Here is a 22021-nt window from a genome sequence, read left to right as displayed (position 1 = left end):
GTTATGATTCGTGACTAAGCATAAAGGACAGTCGGCCCTTATTGATTATATAAAATTACTTCCCTCTTATGAATGTGCCATTCTTTAATATTTCTCATAGAAAAATACAGGTGGAAGAAATAGCAAAATAAATGAAGGCCATCTTGACACAGAAACTACCATAACCCTCACTTTGTCATCGGGTGCTGTATTTGTGACTGGGCCCCAACCCGGCCCCAACAAGTCCTTGCTCATTTCAGGAAATTGGTTTAGGGTCTGTCTCATCTAACCTTCACAGTCTCACCTGGATGGCAAGTTACCAGAAACAAAACAACCTTGCCAGTCACAGGTAATAACTAGTCACACACGTACATGTTGCCTGGAGGGTGAAGGAAAGTTCACTCCAGCCATGTCCACAGCTGCACTGATTTTCCTGAGCCACAATAAATTACTAAGGCAGGAAAATTCTAAGGCAGATTGATTTTTAGACATTCAAAACTCAAATCCCCTTCGTAACTCATCTGCAAAAAAAAGGGGAGGCATCAGGAAATTGGGGTCTGGCCTTAGGTCTACAGCCCCCTTCATCTGGGTCCTGCTAAGCTTTGCTTCGCATCAGACAAAGTGGAATTGGACCCAATTCTCCCGGGTAGAACTGAGTGGAACTTGCGTACGCAGACCTGAGAAAACAGGACAGGTATTTTCTAAAGCTAGACATAATTCAGGGGACCAGGCAGAGATAAGCTCAGTAGGTAAAGTGCTTGCTTTGCAAGCATGAGGGCCTGAGTTTGATCCCTAGTACCCATGTAAAAATACTGGGCACAATGGTACACACTTGTAATCCCAGCACTGGGGAGATGGATATAGACATATTCTTGGGGCTCATTGCCCAGCCAGTCTAGCCCCAGGCCAGTGAGAGAGAATATATATAAAAGATGAACAGAATTCCTGAGGAACAACACCCAAGATTGTCCTCTGGCTTCCCTGCAGTGCACGCACATACACATGTGCATACATTAGTAATGGTACAGGAACCCTTACAGGATAAAGTCACCAAGGCCAATTACACGTAGACACAGTTCCTTAAAGATGATGTCCATCTTCCTCTTTTCTTTCCTTCTTTTCTGTATCTTCTCTTTCCTCTGTCTCCCACCACACTTCCCATTTTTTAATTTAATTTAATTTTTTATGTTTTCACAATTTTCATGAACATTTCCCATGATTGTAAAAAATATTCCATGGTAATACCCTCCCCCCCCACACACTTGCCCCTTTGAAATTCCATTCTCCATCATATTACCTCCCCATTTCAATCGTTCTACTTACATATATACAATGCCAACCTATTAAGTACCCTCCTCCCTTCCTTTCTCTTCCTTTTATATCTCCTTTTTAACTTACTGGCCTCTGCTACTAAGTATTTTCCTTCTCATGCAGAAGCCCAATCATCTGTAGCTAGGATCCACATATGAGGGAGAACATGTGGCACTTGGCTTTCTGGGCCTGGGTTTCCTCACTTAGTATAATCCTTTCCAGATCCATCCATTTTTCTGCAAATTTCATAACTTCATTTTTCTTTACCGCTGAGTAGAACTCCATTGTATAAATGTGCCACATCTTCATTATCCACTCATCAGTTGAGGGACATCTAGGCTGGTTCCATTTCCCAGCTATTATAAATTGAGCAGCAATAAACATGGTTGAGCACGTACTTCTAAGGAAATGAGATGAGTCCTTAGGATATATGCCTAGGAGTGCTATAGCTCGGTCATATGGTAGATCAATCTTTAGCTGTTTCAGGAACCTCCACACTGATTTCCACAATGGCTGGAGCAGATTGCATTCCCACCAGCAGTGTAGAAGAGTTCCTCTTTTTCCACATCCCCGCCAACATTTATGATCATTTGTTTTCATGATGGTAGCCAATCTGACAGGAGTGAGATGGAATCTCAGTGTAGTTTTAATCTGCATTTCCCTGATGACTTGTGACGTAGAACATTTTTTTAGATGCTTATATGCCATTCGTATTTCTTCCTTTAAGAACTCTCCATTTAGCTCCATAGCCCATTTTTTTGATTGGCTTGTTTGATTCCTTATTATTTAACCTTTTGGGGTCTTTGTATATCCTAGATATTAATCCTCTGTCAGATATATAGCTGGCGAAGATTTTTCCCCATTCTGTAGGTTGCCTCTTTGCTTCACTCACAGTGTCCTTTGCAGTGCAAAATCTTTGTAATTTCAAGAGGTCCCAGTGATTAATCTGTGGTTTTATTGCCTGAGCAATTGGGGTTGTATTCAGAAAGTCTTTGCCAAGACCAGTATGTTGAAGGGTTTCCCCTACTTTTTCCTCTAGCAGTTTTAGAGTTTCAGGTCTGATGTTAAGGTCTTTAATCCATTTGGACTTAATTCTTGTGCATGGAGGAGAGAGAGAAGAATCTATTTTCATCCTTCTACAGATATATATCCAGTTTTCCCAACACCATTTGCTGAAAAGGCTATCTTTTCTCCAATGAGTATTTTTGGCATTTTTATCGAATATCCGGTGGCTATAGCTACCTGGACTTACATCTGGGTCCTCTATTCTGTTCCAGTGATCTACATGTCTGTTTTTGTGCCAGTACCATGCTGTTTTTGTTACTATGGCTCTGTAGTATAGGTTAAAATCAGGTATGGTGATACCACCAGCCTTATTTTTGTTGCTCAGTATTATTTTAGATATTCGAGGTTTTTTGTGATTCCAAATGGATATTTGGATTGTTTTTTCTATTTCCATGAAGAATGTCTTTGGAATTTTCATAGGGATTGCATTAAATGTATAGATTGCTTTTGGTAAGATTGCCATTTTCACAATATTGATTCTTCCAATCCAGGAACAAGGGATGTTTCTCCACTTTCTAGTGTCTTCTGCAATTTCTCGCTTGAGAGGTTTAAAGTTCTCATTGTAGAGATTCTTTACTTCCTTGGTTAGGTTTATTCCAAGGTACTTTTTTTTTTTGATGCAATTGTGAATGGTAGTGATTCTTTGATTGCATCCTCTGTGTGTTTGTTGTTAGCATATATGAAGGCTACTGGTTTCTGTGTATTTATTTTGTATCCTGCTACATTGCTGTAGGTTTTGATCAGCTCTAACAGCTTGCTAGTAGAGTCTTTAGGGTCCTTTATGTATAGAATCATGTCATCTGCAAATAATGATAATTTGATTTCTCCCTTTCCAATTTGTATCCCTTTTATGTGTGTCTCTTGCCTTATTGCTATGGCTAAGACTTCCAAAACTATATTAAATAAAAGTGGGGACAGTGGACACCCTTGTCTTGTTCTTGATTTTAGTGGAAAAGCTTCCAGTTTTTCCCCATTTAGTAATATGTTGGCTGTAGGATTGTCATAAATAGCTTTTATTTTATTGAGATATGTTCCTTCTATTCCCAGTCTCTGTAGGACTTTTATCATGAAGGGATGTTGGATTTTGTCGAACGCTTTCTCTGTGTCTAATGAGATGATCATGTGACTTTTGTCCTTCAATTCATTTATATAATGTATTGCATATATAGATTTGTATATATTGAACCATCCCTGCATCTCAGGGATAAAGCCTTCTTGGTCAGGGTGAATGATCTTTCTGATATATTCTTGTATTCTGTTTGCCAATATTTTGTTGAGAATTTTTGCATCTATGTTCATGAGGGAGATTGGTCTGTAATTTTCTTTTTTTGTTCTATCTTTGCCTGGTTTGGGTATCAGGGTGATGCTGGGTTCATAGAAGGAATTTGGTAGAATTCCTTCATTTTCTATTTCCTGGAAAAGCTTAAGAAACAATGGTGCTAGCTCTTCCTTAAAAGTCTGGTAAAATTCAGCAGTGAATCCATCTGGGCCTGGGCTTTTTTTAGTTGCAAGATTATTGATAACTGTTCGGATCCCCATGCTTGTTATAGGTCTATTTAAGTGATTAATCTCATCTTGATTTAATTTAGGTAGGTCATATAAATCAAGGAAATCATCCATTTCTTTCATATTTTCATACTTTGTGGAGTATATGCTTTTATAGTATATCCCTATGATTTTTTTGAATTTCTCTGAAATCTGTTGTGATGTTACCTTTTTCATCTCTAATTTTATTAATTTTTATCTCTTCTCTCTTTCTTTTGGTCCGATTTGCTAAGGGTTTATCAGTCTTGTTTATCCTTTTAAAGAACCAACTCTTTGTTTCATTAATTTTTTGGATGTTTTTGTTCCTATTTCATTAATTTCTGCCCTAATCTTTATTATTTCTTCCCATCTACTGATTTTTGGTTTGCCTTGTTCTTCGTTTTCCAAGGCTTTAAGGTGAAGCATTAGGTCGTTTACTTGTGACCTTTTTAATTTCTTAATATAGGCACTTAAAGCTATAAATTTACCTCTTAGAACTGCCTTCATTGTGTCCCAGAAATTTTTGGTATGTTGTGTTCTCATTATCGTTTGACTCTATAAATTTTTTTATTTCCTCCTTGATTTCTTTGACCCATTCATCATTTAGTAGTGTATTGTTTAGTTTCCATGATTTTGTGTATGCTCTATAGCCTTTCTTGCTATTGATTTGTAGTTTAATTCCATTGTGGTCAGATAGTATGCAAGGAATTATTTCAATTTTCCTGAATTTGTTAAGATTTGCTTTGTGTCCTAATATATGGTCTATTTTAGAGAATGTTCCATGTGTTGCTGAAAAGAATGTATATTCTGCAGCATTTGGATGAAATGTCCTGTATATATCTTTTAGGTTAGATGCCTCTGTGTTTATTTTTTTCCCCAGGATGACCTGTCAACTGATGAGAGTGGGGTGTTAAAGTCACCCACCACCACTGTGTTTGGTGTTATCTGTGACCTTAGTTCTAATTGTGTTTGTTTGATGAATTTGGGAGCCCCCATGTTAGTGTACTTCCCATTTTTAATTCTTTCTTCTCAGCCACTTTTGCATTTCTCCTGTTACCTCCCTTTTAAAATTTTTCTTCACTTGTGCAGTGTAGTTTTCTTTAGGCATTTTCCCCCACCTTCCTCTATAAATCTACCCTTTGGATTAAGCAAGTATTGACTGAGTAACTACCACGTGTCAAATTCTTTCCCTCACTGGAGAAAATGCCAGGACAAGACAATGAAGGTCCCCTGGGCAGGGTGAATTTACACTCCAGCATCAAGAATTTAAAAGCAAACTCAACAAATAAGAAACAGTAGGGAGTAAAAGTGTTAAAAAGAAAATAAAGTAGTTAGATATCCTGAAAGATGGCAGCCCATTGCCAAGGTGGCCAAGGGTAGACTCTCGGAAGTTCTGGCCACAGACTGGAATGATCCAGGGGATACCTGCAAAGCATTCCGGGCAGAAGAAGAATGGGCAAAAGGTTTGGGAAGAGGAACATCCAGGCATTTAAAAGAAAAAGGAGGGCTGGCAATATGACTTGGTGGTTGGAGCGTTTGTCTAGGAAGCCTAAGGACCCAGGTTTGACTCCCTAGGACCCAAGTAAGCCAGATTCACATGGTGGTGCATACATATGGAATTTGTTTGCAATGGCTACAGACCCTGGAGCATCAACGCTATCTCTCGCTAATAAGTAAATAATAAATAAACCTTTTTAAAAAAAAAATAAGAAAAAGGAAAGAACCCAGTGAGGTTGAAAGTCATGCTTAACTGTAAACGCGGTGGGAGAAGCTGTCCACAAGTACTGAGGAATCATGATGTAGAAAGATGATTTCACTGGAGTGATGTTTAGGAAATTATAAAGAATTTTATATTAAAAACATGCCCTGAATTGATTTATGGAACCTATAAAGTCGTTGCTTCTGGTTTTAGTGAGGAAGGGAGCACTGAACAAGCTACTTGCTCCACAACTTTTGCATAGATGATGTTGGTTTAACTCGGCACTACACGGGCACGTGTGTTTTGTAGGTGGATCAGTGTACCGCGGCTGCAGTGCTCTGGTTTTGTCGCTGGGAGTTGAGCAGGCAAGTGCAGCGAGGGACAGCGTCCCCTTGACATCTACCAGCAGCATGCGCAAGGCAGAACAGGCTAGAATGGTCGTACCGTCTAGGGGGGCATTGGGGTGTGTCTTCTCTGCCAATTAAAGATCTAAAAGGCAGGAAAAAGTTTAAAAGAATAAAGTTTATTTCAAAGTAAGAGGTAAAGAAAGCAGAGAAAACACCAACTCCTCATGGAGGAGGGAAATCCTGAGCTAGAAAATCTGCAATCTCAGGGGGAACTGGTGGACCAGTGAGCCACAGGAATCCACCAGCGTTTCCCTCCCAAGCACTGGGATTACATGTAAATGCCACAATACCCAGGTTTTGTCTTGATGTGGATTCTGGACCTGTACTTCAGGTTCTCACATTGTAAGACACACACTTTACCAATTGAGTTTTCTCCCCAGCTCCTAGAATTTCTACTTTCAATCCCCCCTCACTGAAGCCATTGTGGGGAAAAGAAACACAGAATTTATATTACCTAAGATTGATGAGTTCATAAAACTTTGAAATAATTTTGGAGACCTTTTTGTATTTCACTGTACGAATGTTCAGAACTTTGGTTATTTATAGCTTAGGAGTAAACTTTTATTTATATTTGAGAACATATGCATACATTTGAATATAACATGTATATTTCCCTATGTATGGCCAATTCTCAATTCTAATTTGTATCAAGATTAGAGAAGAAAAGAAAATTCTGTTTAGGTAGCATTACTTTTTGTACACCTATTTTCTGGTCTATATGAATACAGATTCAGACCTTTACTAAAAGTATTTACATGAAGAAGATTTTGGAAATACAATTAGATGTCATTTAGTGTTTTCAACAGTTAGGCTTTTAGAATTCAAATGTAGGGCCGGAAAGATGGGCCAGTGCTTAAAGGTGCTTACTTGCAAAGCTTGATGGCCTAGATTTGATTATGTAGTACCTATGTAAAGTCAGACACACAAAGTGCACATGTATTGGGAGTTGGTTTGCAGTAGCAGGAAGCCCTGACATTCATTCTCTCTCTCTCTCTTTCTCTCATAAATAGATAAACATTTTTTAAAAGAACTCACATATAGTGTTATGAAGTATCCATCATTCAATCCTACCTCTCCTTCTATCATTTTTTTTGTTTGCTAAACAACTTTATTTGGTGTCATAAATCACCAGTCATGGCTGAAGAGATGGCTTAGTGGTTAAGACACTTGTCTGTGAAACCTAAGGATCCAGGTTTGATTCCCCAATACCCATGTAAGCCAGATGCACAAGGTGGTGCATGCAACTGGAGTTCGTTTGCAGTGGCTAGAGGCCCTGGTACGCCCATTCTCTCTCTCTCTCTCCTTTTTCTCTCATAAATAATACATACATACGTACGTACATACGTATGTACGTATGTACATACATACATACATACACAAATATCACCAATCACAGACCTTGAAGAGCTAACATTATTCTGGTTTTGTTATATACATTTGCTACAGGTATGTCTTAAAGATGTTTAAGGAAAGACTATGGTGAAGAAATTGCTGTTCTAATTAATGTTTTCTTTTCTTTTCCTGACCTAGGAACCTTGATTCTAGTAGGAAGCTGAAAAATGTAAGTGTTTTAACTTCTCTTTACAGACTCATATATTGTTCACTTTAGTGATTCAAGTGCAAAATTTAGCTAAATTCAGTGCATCTCACGTACCATGCTAGAAAGATTCTTTTCAGTAGGGTCTTGTGCTATCCCAGGCTGACCTGGAATTCACTATATAGTCTCAGAGTGGCCTTGAACTCAGCAATCATCTTCCCTTTGCCTCCCAAGTACTGGGTTTCAAGGTGTGTACCACCATGCCTGGCTGGAAAGATTCTTTCTTAGGAACAAAGTTACATGTATCTTGTAATTAATAATTAATACACATTATAGAACAGAAAATAGTACATTTGGAGAGTTTATCTCTAATTAGTTACAATCTCAATCTATAAATAAACAGGCGAAGGCTTGTGTTCTGTATGCAGTTGGTTCAGTTTTGTACAACACGCAGTGATCAGCTCAACACTAACATTCTCCCTTCTCCATTTGGGAGCCCAGATGGGATTACTAAATGAAGCGGTTAGGCAAATTGCTTTAGGAGAGGATCAGCATTGTATGAATGGTATTGGAGGTGTAGGGCCTAGGCTTTTGTATTTTTTCCCCTATATTAATCTTTTGAGTTGTTATAAATGCTTCTATGGATCAGTATTTTGGAGTTAGATCTTATTTTGAAAAGGCAAGTATATTAGTAATTTTAAATTTTAACTTTAAATTGAGAAATGTAAGAGGTAACCTTTTGTGTAAAATTCAAAAGATGCCTGTGACTTTTTAAAGAATTTCCCAGGCACTATTATATTGAGCTGGTGTTCCATTCTTACCCTGTTTTTCTTCTGCCACACAACTAGAGAAGTGTCCCATTTCCCATTAGACAGTTTGATGCAAACTAGAAGACTCATAGTCTAGAACAACAGTATCTGTCTCCCCTTCTCCTGCATTTGCCTTTCAGCAGCCTCATAGCATACATTAGTTCTTTTTTTGGTCCTAGCTAACGTCCTGACATCTGGCATTGTCTGTGCTCTAGGAACTTGTTTGTAAGGAATCAGTTCATAAGCCATTCTGGAAGTTTAGAAGGATTTCATGATGTCAGAAGTTCCCAAAGCAGTAGAAAATGGTACAGCATCCAGGTCCTGATGCACATTTTCCCATGTTTTGGGCCCAAGGCCAGCTGGAACCATGTCCCTACATCCTGTTGCCCAAAGCATTTTCTGGTCTACCACACCGGAGGACAGAAAGTTCTTCCTAACTTAGTCAAAGCGATGCAACAAAATATGAAAGTAAAATAATGGCCTGAGCTTTTACATGGCCTTCGGGTCCCTATAATTCAGCTAAGAAGCTCATGTTTAGCCAACCCCTGACGCATTTTCTAGGAATGCTAAAGTAAAGAGTGTGCTTTTGTAGACTGGAAAGACAGCATTAAATTAATTTAAGACTGTAGCTTTCAGACTATTGAATATTCATAGACATTCTTAAACATCCAAGTCTGTTTAATTGATAGCAACCGTGTCAAGGCTAAAAGTTTCCCATCTCAGATTAATGGGGACCTAACTATACTCCAAAGTGGGGGCCCTGCAGATCACAGACTGCGTGGCACGGCCCTCTGATTTTAATTGGATATATTGTGTTGATCCTGTGCTGGGAAGCACTAATTAACCTTTATCACTCCATTGGGATTTTTGCCATCAGTCCTTACAGATCCTCTGTGCCCACAAGTAGAAATCATGGGCATTCGAAAGCACCTCTCTCAAAAGAAGCTGACAGTCTCTTTCATTGTTTGTCTGGGGAAAGACTCTGAAGAGTTTATGAGAAAATGTGGCTGCCGCCTATGAAAGCTATACTGTGTGAAAGCCATTGTGGAGGAGTCCTCTTCCCTTCTGGATCATTCTGAGATCACTTTCTCACAGCCTCCCTGTTCCTAGAGTTGGAGTCCTACTGACTGAACCTTGTCTGTGTTGACTGAGCCTGGCTTCTTACCATAGCAATCTTAAATTAATGGATTCCTCATGCATGGTGGTTTCCACAAGGCAGCTTTGAGCCTTCTCTCTCCTTCTTGCTTGCCTGCTCCTGGAGCGTTATTGAGTCGCCCGTCAAGACGTCACTCCTGAGGACAAATTCTCTTCCTCTTGTACATTTTGTCCCGCAGGTGTTGGTTACCATTTACTGGCTGGGGAAAGCTGCAAACAGCTCTGCATCCTACAGTGGAACCACGTTGAACCTGAAGGAATTTGAAGGGCTGTTGGCTCAGATGCGAAAGGTAATTTGGCTTTTCTTTTTCATCCCATGAGGGCTAGACAAGGAGAGAAAATAACATAGTTCCTTCCGTTAGAGATGACTGCAGTTCTGCATGGTGGAACTGCGCGGGTCAGAGGCATCATGCACTCAAGGAAGCGGCCATTTCTCTTATCAGTAATCTTTGCCTCCGGATGCCTCATATTTTATACCCTATGGAGACTGGGAAATTTGAGCTCCAACCAACTTCATTTTCAAAGGAGCAAGTTCAATGTGTCAGTATATGGTCTGGTACACCAGGGAGCTCACAGCTTGCTTATTTGGGGGAGCAATGCTTAAATTAAAAGTATTAATTATTTTCAAAATATTTTATATTTATTTGAGAGAGAGAGAGAATGGGCACATCAGGGGCTCTAGCCGCTGCAAATGAACTCCAGCCACATGCATCTCCTTGCACATCTGGATGACATAGGTCCTGGGCAATTGAATCCAGGTTCTTAGGCTTCTCAGGCAAGTGCCTTAACTGTTAAGCCATCTCCCCAGCCCCAAAGCATTAATTATTAAATGCAAGGTTTGAGTTAAAAATTAAACAATGTTCGATGATACAAACATGCACAATTGCTCTGCACTTTCAGGCTAAAGATCCTCTTGCTTGCTGGTCAGGGCCTTGGTGAGGGTGAAGAGAGGCTATCTGAGTTCTTGGTCAGTGCCCACACTGGATAGGCACAGAGAAATTAAAGGCATTCCTTCTAATGTGGGCATCTGATAGCCACTGCGTTTGGGTGACCTGGAAACTCACACAATGCTTTTTGTTTTGCTTTGTTTTGTTTTGTTTTCCGAGGTAGGGTCTCACTCTAGCCCAAGCTGACCTGGAATTCACTAGGGAGTCTCAGGGTGGCTTCAAACTCATGGCAATCCTCCTACCTCTGCCTCCCGAGTGCTGGGAATAAAGGCGTGTGCCGCCACACCCAGCTCTTCACAGAACATTTTTTTTAAGCTTGATGTGCTTATTTAATGAAATGTTTGAATGTTATTAAGTGCTTGATTTGTTTGTGTGGGGGAAAGATTGACCAGAGTCAGGAATTTGTCAAAAAAAAAAACAGTGGACTGGTTTGTGTGTGCCTGGATGACTGTCACTGTGAAGGCTCAGCAATGTATTTCATTCATACAAAGTATTGCTAGTGTCACCCAGGAGCCCCCCTGAGCAGCCTCAGTGAGCAGAAAGCCTCACACGTCACATCCATGTATTTCAGATAAAACCACAACCAAGCACACATAATCCAAGTCTCACTCTCGCTTGCCTGTCCTTGCAACACATAAAATAACTAACGAGATCTCACCGAAAGACATGCAAAGCTAACAACTTGTAACACTGTGCGTGATAATTTTGCTCACTTTCCCTAAAAGCCAGTCATCTCTCCTTTTGGCCAGAGCCAGTCTGGCAGAGCTGGGGATGTGGCTCAGTGGCAGAGCACTTGTTCAGCTCGTGTGAGGTTCTAGGTTCAATTCCCAGCACTGAGGGATAACAAAAAAGTCAAGGCTTTCCTGTTGGTCATGACCTATAAAACAAACGCTCCCATACGTTGGGTGCAACACGTACACATTGAGTTTCACCTCTTAATTATCCTCTAATTTTTCACCTAGTCTTTTTAAAACGACAAAGGTAAGTAAGTTCAAGTCTGGATTTGAGAAGTCTGGATGTTTATGTTATATTTGTACTAGGCCAGTAATAGCAAGGTCATCTTTTTTTCAAACGCTTCTGAAGCTATACCCCCTAGCTCTCCCTGAGGATTCTAACCTGGTCTACTCTACCCAGTGGGTGGTTCCTGTGACTCGCCCAGCTCCCTAACCTACTGTGACAGTTAGTTCAGCTGCCTTGAGATGGCCTGTTGCTCACAGCTTCTTCTGGGTTGAGTGAACGTGGAGAGCATCACAGGACATGATGCGTGCTTAGCCCTGCTGGATGAAGCATGACTGTGCATTGGCATGGCCAGCTATAGTTTTCCCATGTTGCCACGGTGCAAGGTAGAAAGCAAAGGATGTCAACTTCACTCATCACCAGGCAGTCGAAACCATTTGTTTCATATATATACACACACACATACATATATATGCTTTATGTCCTCACTTAGATTGGATTCAGCTGATAAATGCAAAAACAAACAAACAAAAACCTCAAAATAGCAGGATGAATCAGAGACAATTGTCCTTGTCCTCACTTAAATGAGGTCTAGATGGGAGCAGTCCAGGGCTGCTATGGGGCTCCATGCCTGTGCCATGACCGAAGGACTGTCTGTCTGTCTGTCTGTCCTTGGCACCATCCTCTGCCCTGGCTTCTCTGTGCTGGTCCAGTAGCTGCCCAGACCTTCTTTCATGCCTGCATTCAGGTCATGGGGAAAGGGGATGTGGGGACAGAACGCCCGTGTCTTCCTTTTACCCACTTCTCTCCTGCTGTGGTTAAATGTCTCCTCAAGGCTCATGTTGACCTTTAGTTGCCACAGTGATGGTGATTGGAGGTGGGCCTTTACGAGGTGTTCAGGTCACGGGTGCCCCACTTTCATAGGTGGATGAATGCTATCATCTCCAGAGTGGGCTCGTCATGCTGGCCTTGTTATTAAAGCAAGCTCTCCATTGCACACACATTCTCTAGTTCTGTCTTATGAAGGCCCTGACCAGGTGCCCCGACCGTGATATTGTACTTCCCAGACCCCAGGGCCACGAGGAACAGGTTTCTTTGCTTCTTATAGCATGTGTATATATGTATGGTATATGTACTTGTGTGCATGCATGTTCACATGTGCACATACATGTGGGGAGGCCAGAGGGTGATACTGGGTGCCTTCTTTGACTGTTCTACACTTTACCCACTGAGACAGGGTCCCTTGTTGAACCCAGAGCTCACTGTCTTGGCTAGTCTAACCAGGGATCCCCTGGTTTTGCCCCCCAAATCCTGGGATGATAGGTGAGCTGCTGGCATTCATCTGGGCTCTGGGGATCTAGATTCCTACACTCACTCAGGCTTTTACACCAGATGCTTGACTGACTGAACCCCGCAATTTCTTTTCTGTAGAAATTACCTTGTATATTAGTCAGGGTTCTCTAGAGGAACAGGACCAATAGAATGAATTATATTAAAAGGGAACTTAATGGATGAGCTTATGACCGTCCAACAATAGCAGTTTGCAGGCCCAAGAGTCAAGGAACCTGGTAGCTGCTCAGTCCACGAGGCTGGAGGCCTCAGCAGTCCCCATCCGGCAGCGAAGGCCTGGAGGCGTCCTGGAGAGACGCTGCTCTTCAGTCTACACTGGGCTTCGGTCCACACTGGTCTTCAGTCCATGCTGCTCTTCAGTCCACGCTGGGCTTCAGTCCACGCTGGTCTTCAGTCCACGCTGGACTTCGGTCCATGCTGGTCTTCAGTCCACGCTGCTCTTCAGTCCACACTGGGCTTCAGTCCACGCTGGGCTTCAGTCCACACTGGTCTTCAGTCCACGCTGGGCTTCGGTCCATGCTGGTCTTCAGTCCACGCTGGTCTTCAGTCCACGCTGGGCTTCGGTCCATGCTGGTCTTCAGTCCACGCTGCTCTTCAGTCCACGCTGGTCTTCAGTCCACGCTGGGCTTCGGTCCATGCTGGTCTTCAGTCCACGCTGGAAGGCAGCCAGCAGTACCAGCAGCCAGGTGGGAGGAAGGGAGTCTTTTCTCCCAGAGCTTCCTTAGATTAAGTCCCCCTCTGAGAGGAGCCACCCACTTTGGAGGAAGGACTTCCTCCTTCACTTAATCCTTCCTGGAAGCAACCTCAGAGACCCACTCAAGAGAGATGTCTGTGGATTCGTAAACAGATCAAGTTGACAATACAACCATCCTACCTAGTCTGTAGTATTTTGTTATAGTAGCCAAAAAAAACCCCAAAACAATAAGTACCCCTTCTTACATCTTGTTCACTTGAACATATTCATACACACTTGTAAAGAAAAGTTTAGTGAAAGCAGTTCACAGTTGAACGGATACTTTTACACAATAATTAGACAGTGGATATTGAAAGACAGCTGCATCTCTCCCAGTGAAAATATTTACAATTGCATTTCTATCTTTCAGGAAGGAAAAAAAAAGATAAGAGAGGAAATTTTTATATTTACTTTTCTACTGGGAAAATTTTTATAAAATCAATAATTGTGGAGTATTTGTTCTGTACCTAATGCATGTGGAACCCATAGCAAAGAGTCTTGCACACAGTAGACATTCGCAGATAATCACTTCTGCAGATGGAGAAGGGGTCTCGGCAGGCATACTGAGAGTGGTCTGCCACTGAGCCAGGACGTGTCCGGGAAGACCTCCCAAAGGACAGGGTATATAAACAGAACAGAAGGATTGTAAATTACTACAAGAACCCTGAGACTGAGGACGGGCCATGGTGATCTCAGGACCATAGGGCCATTGGGAGTTTGGGTTCTCCCTCCATGTCTTTTACCTGTACCAATTGCTCCTCCAGTTCATTCTCTTTCCTGTGTGGCCAGTAACCTCTCCAGGGAAGATTCTTCTAGCTCCTGTCCTGGCAAGGTACGGGTGTGCGTCCTTCAATCCCAACAGTATGATTCCAAGGGATGCAGCTTCCTGCACCCTTCATTTATGACCAGGGGCATGGGTACCAGGACTAGCCTACTCCATTCTTGGTTTTGGAGGTGAGGATATTAACAGAAGAAAGGAATAAAAAGGAGGAAACATAACAGGCAAACAAACACAAGCCATCTGCCAAAACTAGCCACTGTCACTTCTATTCCTTGAACCTGCCTTAGTGACTTTTTTCATGATATTTATTGCCCAACTGGGCATGCATTTATGTTTGTTCAGTTTAATTGTTGCTTTACCTACTACACGACATAAGGTTCCTACAGACAGGGTGTTTGTTGACTCCTGTATGATGTCGTATCCCAGGGCTGTAATGGTTCCTGTACTCAGAAGGTTCTGAGGCAATATTGGTGGAATGAATCACTTCTGGAGCCAGTATAGTGGTGGGGAAGAAGTGAGCCTGTTGAAAACAGCAGAGCCTCAGACATGCTAAGCAGCACTTAGCTGCCTTACAGAGATCACTCCAGGAGCAGAAAGCAAATTATGATACTGTCAGTTCCACACTGACCCTTGCTGGCTCTCATTATCTCTCATAGAAGGTGTTGAGTTAAGTAAGTCCTAAGTTCATGGGCACAGTGCTCACTCTTTTCATTAACACACTTTGAGCGTTAGAACTAGCAATTAGCACAGTGGGCTGGTTTCAGCCTTCCCTGGAGAGCTCTGTCAAAGACAGAATGCTACCACACTCCAAGAGGAGAGGCAACTAGTTAACTAGACTCCATGAAAGGAGATTTAGACCATGCCTGCCTTGTGTTTATTAGTTCCTATCTTCTACCATCTCCCACACACACACCCCCAGAGCTTCTCTTTAGGTGGTTTCAAAAGCCTAAGTGTGGTGATTCAATAGATGCCAGTAACTTGTGCCCAGTAGGTAGATCACCTCCCATCTTTAGTTCTTGAGAAGGACCAGCTTCTTGCTTTACCTCTAAGGTTTCTTCTGGGAGTTGTAGTCAGTTGCACTTTGCTGGGATGAACATCCAACCTAGCAGTCTTATAGGAGGAAGGGGTTTATTTCAAGCTTACAAACCCAGGGAAGTTCCATCTATGGTGGGAAAAGCTGACCCCCCCCCATTCATCAATCCAAGCAGACAGAGAAATGGCCTGTAGCCATCAAGCACCAAAAGCAACACGTATGAACAGTCGCAAGCAGGAGCCCCGCCAGAGCGCAGGCTGCTCTTCACACCTTTCGGCTGGAGCTCAGATCTGCCCCCAGTGACACCTTAGGTCTGGATCCCAGGATCCAGCCCCCAGTGGCCCCCTCCTCCTCTAGCCAGAGGGCTGGAGAGCCGAGTTACAAGTTTAATTTCAACACCTGAGTCAATCAATGGGGGACACACATTCAAACTACCACAAGTGGGGGACCAGCTTGGCCAAAGATGTCCATGGTGACCTGGTTTATGCATTTCTTTCTCTCTCTTTCTTTCTTTCTTTCCCTCTCTCTCTCTCTCTCTCTCTCTCTCTCTCTCTTTCTTTCTTTCTTTCTTGAGACAGAGTCTCAATAGGCTAACCTGGAATTCACTCTGTAGCCTAAACAGACCTTGAACTTCCAGCAATCCTCCTACTCCAGAGTCCTGGACTTCCAAGAGTGAGCCACCACACCTGGCTGGTTTTGGCTTTTCAAATTTGCTGTGCCATTCACTTCCCCACCAGATTCCAGATCCAGTCAGGAACATGGTGGACTCTGGTCACCTTTCCTGGGAGCCACAGTGAGAAAGTCAATGAAGCTTCTAGAAGCATTCTAACTTTCCCTTTCTTCCTGTCTTTTTTCCTTTGCTTAGGAGGTGTGTGTGGTGCGGGGTGGGGGGGCTTGAGCCTTCAAGAAAAGCCTTTCTGATGTTATTTTCCTGAAAATTCAGTTCTATCATGCTGTCCCGAGCAGCTTGTAGGCCTGTCACCCCCAGATGTGGTCAGAGACCCCGTTCTTTCTGTGTCCTGGCCCTCCCAAGACATCCGGATAGGAGACATAAGTGAAAAGAGAAGGAGAGAAATGAGAATCAGTGTGTGCAAACTTGTGTCCTTACCTCCATGAATAAGGATTTTATAAATTCTGTGTTGAAGCGGACATGCCTGAGTGAAGGAGAATCGACAGAAGCATTGGCAGATGCTACGCGAGAGCTTATTTTGCGCCACGTGCTGTTTGAATGCTCTCCATAGAGGAGCACGTGTAGCTCTCCCAGCAGCCCTGTGAGGAAGGTGTTACTTCTCATTAGCCCATTGGACAGATGAGAACCCACAAGGTGAGATGACTTGCCTAACATCACAAGGGATGGAGCCAAGATTTAAACCCAGTCAGTACAGTTTCTGAGACTGCATTTTTTTTTTAACCGTGACTCCAACCTACCCTCTTTTGCAATGTACACAGTTCAGCGATTGAAATATAAAGAACATTTAACTAGGGGACATGATCCAGATTGGCATCACCCACAGTATGAGGAGGCAGTGCACGCTGACTCCGATGGCCTAGTTGTAAAGACATCAAACATAAATAGTTTTGGATTTTACTATTTGGGATTTGGAGGCAGCCTGTATTAGAATCGTGGCCTTCCCACTTAACTGTGCTCTCTCAGTTAAAGTAACTTCTCTCTGATTCCCATTTCTCCTTCTGTAAAGTAGGGGTGATGCTCATCACCTCATTTAAGTGATCGTGAGGAATAAATGACATAATATGTAGAAAGTGTGACTTTGGTCCCAGACACATGAGAAGCGTTCAGTAAAACATGAACTTCGTATTTTAGCCATTCAGTAGATAAGAAATTCATATTAATGACTTGTGTTTCCAAAGAAATCAAATTTGAAACCCTACCTAGTTGAAGTGTCTGTTTTCCAGTGAGTTGGGAGTTCTTTACTAACTGCTCGGCTTTTGTTCCAAGTCCTGGTTTTTGACCTGCAAGTAAACAACCTTCATTTCCACAACTAGCCTTTCTACCTTGCCCTGGAAGGTCAGTGGTCTGACCCAGGCATATGACAGCCCGTTCTTAGGGAGCATTAATCGAGCTCTGTGGAGATGGGGGTGGGGGGGATGGGGAGACTGCAGGCTTCTGTTGGCCAGGCTCCTGTCTCTCCACTGCTGCCTCTACTGATGCAAAACTCTGTGTGTGTGTGTGTGTGTGTGTGTGTGTGTGTACATCTTATGAATTCAGCCACCACAGTCCCCGTGCCTCACTCCGGGGGATGTTTTAGAGGATCCCCATGTGAGTGACAGGAGTAGCCAGCAAAAGGCATGGACTCTTGTGGGCACCTCACCCAATCCCACACCAGTTTCCCAAATCACTGACATGCAGAATATTGATTTATTTCTCCTTCTTATTGGGAATGCAGAGGGGGACCCTTACACGCATGCGGGGAAACCCACAGGGTGACATTCCAGTCTTTGCGGATGAGAACAAGTCCCTCTCTCTCTCTCCGCCAGCGCCATCCACAGTCCCGATTTTCAGCAACCGTCTGGGGATATTAAATTGAGGTTTATCTTTGAGTGACTGGAGTTATTTTTGTTTTCGTCAGCCTGGACTATTGTCACGAATGCTGAGGAACTGGCGGGAACAAGGCTTTTATTATAATACCGGGGTGAGGATGGCTTTGCCTGACCTTTCTTCTGCTGGAGTCTCAGTGTTTTAGTATGTGCCGCTTGTGCTGGAAAGAATTTATAATCACAGGCTGTCAAAGACAGCCATTGTTCTCTGCGCTCCGAACATGTGGGTCAGCCACAAGTGCCTGCAGCTCCCCCAGCGCCAAGAGCTGGCCGAGAGCGCAAGCATGCCTGGATTCTTCTGAGGCATGGGGGGGGGGGGGGGCATTTTGCAGATTTTTCATTGCCTCTTTTTTTTTTTGACTTTTTGCCTCAAAAAGACAGCTCCCTTTCAGAGCAGGAATTTCCTTCCAAGGTAGCAGGAGATGGAAGCATGCAGCTCCAGGATCTTACGGCACTGACTGCTGCCTGCGTTTGCAACATAGCTTAAACAGGGGCAATTACGCGTCTGAACTAGGGGACCCCGGCCCGGACAGACATGCAGTTATGGATTGCGAAAGACAGGTCAAGGTTCCGGATTGGGGTTTTTGTTTTCAATGATCCTTGCATTCTTACAAATCCAAACTTTGTGATCCTTTATTTGTGATTCCTTTGCTCTCTCTCTCTCTTTTTTTTTTTTTAACATATGGAGTGTAAATTACTTAGGGATTTTTTTAATGTATGGATGATTTTTCTGATGAGAGAAATGTGGCCAAGAAGGATTAAGGGATGGATTGATGTCTTGTAGATGCTCGTTAGTACCGTTAGCTCGTTGCCACATCCTTTCTATGCTGATTGAATATGCGAGAGTCTCTGGAGACTTGATAGCATATGTGTGTTGCAGTCATGTCTGTAATTCTTTTGTTTTATTTTGGGACAGGAGACGGATGACATTGAGAGCCCTAAACGCAGCATCCGAGACAGTGGCTACATCGACTGCTGGGACTCTGAACGCAGTGACTCCCTGTCCCCACCTCGCCACGGCCGAGATGACTCCTTCGACAGCCTGGATTCCTTTGGCTCCCGCTCCCGGCAGACACCTTCCCCGGATGTAGTTCTTCGAGGAAGCAGCGATGGTAGGTCATGTCTCACGAGCTGCACGCCTTGGCATTGCCCTTTAATGAGGGCTGCAATGGTCAAACGCAGTGAGCTGGGTGCTTGGGAAGGCAGATGCCATACTCACCTGGCTGGAGCCTGCTAATTCTATAAACTCATAGAAAATAAAAAAATAATGGGCCGGGCTGTTTTTCGTGGGTCTCAGAGTTTTGGTTGGCTCTGCCAGCCACCCCTTTGAGCACTGCTTCAATGAGCATATCTGCTGTTGGAAAATGTGTTATATCATTCCTCCCTGGGTCTCCGCGAGTCAAGACGCTGTGCAGACCATGAGCTCATAAAGCGTGCTGAAGTTTATAGGCTGTGGGTATGAGGAAGGGAAATGTTTAGTGAGTAGAACACTGTGTAAGTGAACATAGAGCAACTTCCAGCAAACTGGAAACGCACTGTGCATACTCAGGAAAATTCTAAAGCCAGAGGCTGTGCCCTTTTCATTGGCGTGGTTTTTGGCAATCTGTCCAATGACCAGTACATTGCAAGTGGCCTTAAATAAGCACAGTGCATAATCCAGGCTGTCATGTTGGCCCTGAAACTGCATTTGATTTTAATCCTAAGGATTTGATATCACCTGTATGGAATGGTGGTGTTTTTTATTTTTTCTTTACAAAAAGAAAATATGTGTGACCGGTTATCAGTTCGGTATCTAGGTTGTCAAAATTGCCTCCCTTAGTTATCTCGTATCTTTGTGCTTTTTGCAAGGGTAGGTAGTTTGGTTCTGCAAGTATAAACTCGCAGAAAGACTGCGTGACTAATGGGGAATTTTGTATTTGTTTCTACTTTTGTGTGTATGGCTTGGTTTATGGTTATGTTTCAGGACTTCTACTCTCGAGATCAAAATTACCTTTTGTAGTTGAGAGATTTCTTTCAGCTGCCAAATTCTTTGTGTCTTGTTACTGTTTTGGGCACGTGGATATGTGTGAGTGTGCATATGTGTGCGTGTGGTGTGCCTGTGGGGGGGGGTTCATATGTGTCTGCAAGCGTGTATACAGGTTCAGATGTCAATGTGGGGTGTCTTCCTCTATTGCTTTCTACATGTTTTTAATTTTTAAACTTATTTTATTTACTTATTTATTTGAGAGGGAGGGAGAGAAAGAGGCAGAGAGAGAATGGACATCTCCAGCCACCACAAACTAACTCCAGATGCATGCAATGCCTTGTGCATTTGGCTTACGTGGGTCCTGGGGAATCAAACCTGGGTCATTAGGCTTCACAGGAAAGCACCTCAAGTGCTAAGCCATCTCTCCAGCCTTCTACCTGTTTTTTTGAGGCAGTGTCTTTCATTTAACATGAAGCTCACTGATGCAACTAAATAAGACTGGGAGCCTCACACACCATCCTGTGTCTATTACCCCAGAGCTGGCTTACTGGCTCACACCATCCATGCTTGGTTTGTACGCGGTGCTGGTGATCCAAACGTAGGTCCTCTTCCTTATCCTGGAACACTTTACTGATTGAGGCATCTCCCTTGTTATTTGTTTCTGTGGTTGAACCCAGGGCCTTGTGCATGCTAGACAAGTGTTCTAAGACTGAACTATATCCCCAGCCTCTCAGCTATAAAATCCTAAGTTACTAAAAAAAAATACTCAAGGATTTCTTTTTGAAAAAAACTATTCATTTATTTTATTTATCTGAATGAGACCGCAAGAAAGAGAGAGACAGTGAGTATGGGTGTGTCAGGGTCTCCTGCCATTGCAAACAAACTCCAGGTGCATGCACTATTTTGTGCATATGGTTTTACATGGGTACTAGGGAATTGAACCTGGGCTATCAGGCTTTGCAAAGAAACGCCTTTAACCACTGAGCAGTTTCTTCAGTCCCTCCAGCATTTCTTAAGTCCAGGTTCTGAGTGAGACACCTGATACACAGTACCTCATTTAACCCTCAGCACAGATGTGGGTGGCTTACAGCTTCTCACTCTGTCTTCCCACGGAACAGCGAGACAACACATAGCCTTACTTTATGCACGTGCCTTCAAGACATTGAGAGAAAGCTGGGCGTGGTGGCGCACACCTTTAATCCCAGCACTCAGGAGGCAGAGGTAGGAGGATCGCCGAGAGTTCAAGGCCATCCTGAGACTACCTAGTGAATTCCAGGTCAGCCTGGACTAGAGTGAGACCCTACCTTGAAAAAAAAAAAAAGAAAAGGAAAGAGAGAGAGAGAGAGATTAAGAGAGTGCTCAAATATTCAGTTTCTAAGTTAATATTTTTTAATTTGGGGGAGAGAGATGTATAGGTACACCAGGGCCTCTAGCCACTGCAAACAAGCTCCAGATACATGCGCCACTTTCTGCATCTGGCGTTAAGGGGTACTGGAGAACCAAAACCAGGTGAGCAAGTTTTACCTTTAGATGCTGAGCCATCTCCCCGGCCTTGCAAGCCCAAAAGTTCCTAAAGGACAAAAATCACTGTCAGTGTAATAACGTAACAGAGTCAGCTTTAGGAAGCGTGGCTAGTGCTTATGCTCCTAGGTTTAACTTTGACTCCACAATCCTCGAACTAATGCCTTTGCTTCAGACTTACACTTTCTTTTTTCTTTTTTTAAAAAATATTTTACTTTTATTTATTTGAGAGAGAGAGAGAGAGAAAGAAGCAGAAAGAGAGAGAGAGAATGGGTGCACCAGGACTTCCAGCCACCTTGTACATCTGGCTTACGTGGGTCCTGGGGGATCAAACTGAGGTCCTTTGGCTTTTCAGGCAAGTGTCTTGTGGGTTCCTGTGTCCTCCAGGGCCTGGCCATGGTCTCCCCGCCCCACCCCCCCAAAGGCACCCAGGCTACTGGGGTGGGTGAGCTCCTGATGAGAGAGGAAACACTCCCAGGAGATAGTTGAACAGCTCTCTCAGTTTATTGTCAGTGAAATGGGTTCATAAGCATCTGAGGGTGGGATTGGATGTACCAAGTTCATTTCTGATGCCTCATTAGCATATGGGAACATTCATTCTAGCACTACCTAGGCAATGGCAGGGTATGTCAGGTGATCTAGGGTCTCAGGACGATGGGCTGTGTGAAGGTTGGTAAGGAGTTTCCTAGGC

At 43.2% G+C, this 22021-nt stretch overlaps 1 protein-coding gene across 12 annotated transcripts in view; it reads left to right on the top strand.

Moving 5' to 3' along the window:
- Limch1 (LIM and calponin homology domains 1) overlaps positions 1-22021 on the top strand; it is a 398796-nt gene that overhangs the window by 286886 nt on the left and 89889 nt on the right. For 6 of the 12 annotated variants that reach the window (XM_045130433.1, XM_045130435.1, XM_045130434.1 and 3 more), the window contains exons 5-7: positions 7516-7546; positions 9666-9776; positions 18760-18955. In XM_045130433.1, the coding sequence (XP_044986368.1) occupies positions 7516-7546; positions 9666-9776; positions 18760-18955 (338 nt within the window). Of the gene's footprint in view, positions 1-7515; positions 7547-9665; positions 9777-18199; positions 18411-18759; positions 18956-22021 lie in introns of those variants that run through there. The other 6 variants (XM_045130440.1, XM_045130439.1, XM_045130441.1 and 3 more) reach the window with 4 other exon arrangements.

This window comes from Jaculus jaculus, chromosome 11 (assembly GCF_020740685.1).
Source record: "Jaculus jaculus isolate mJacJac1 chromosome 11, mJacJac1.mat.Y.cur, whole genome shotgun sequence".
In the NCBI taxonomy this organism is placed as follows: Eukaryota; Metazoa; Chordata; class Mammalia; order Rodentia; family Dipodidae; genus Jaculus; species Jaculus jaculus.
This window is presented reverse-complemented; position numbering and strand designations above follow the sequence as displayed.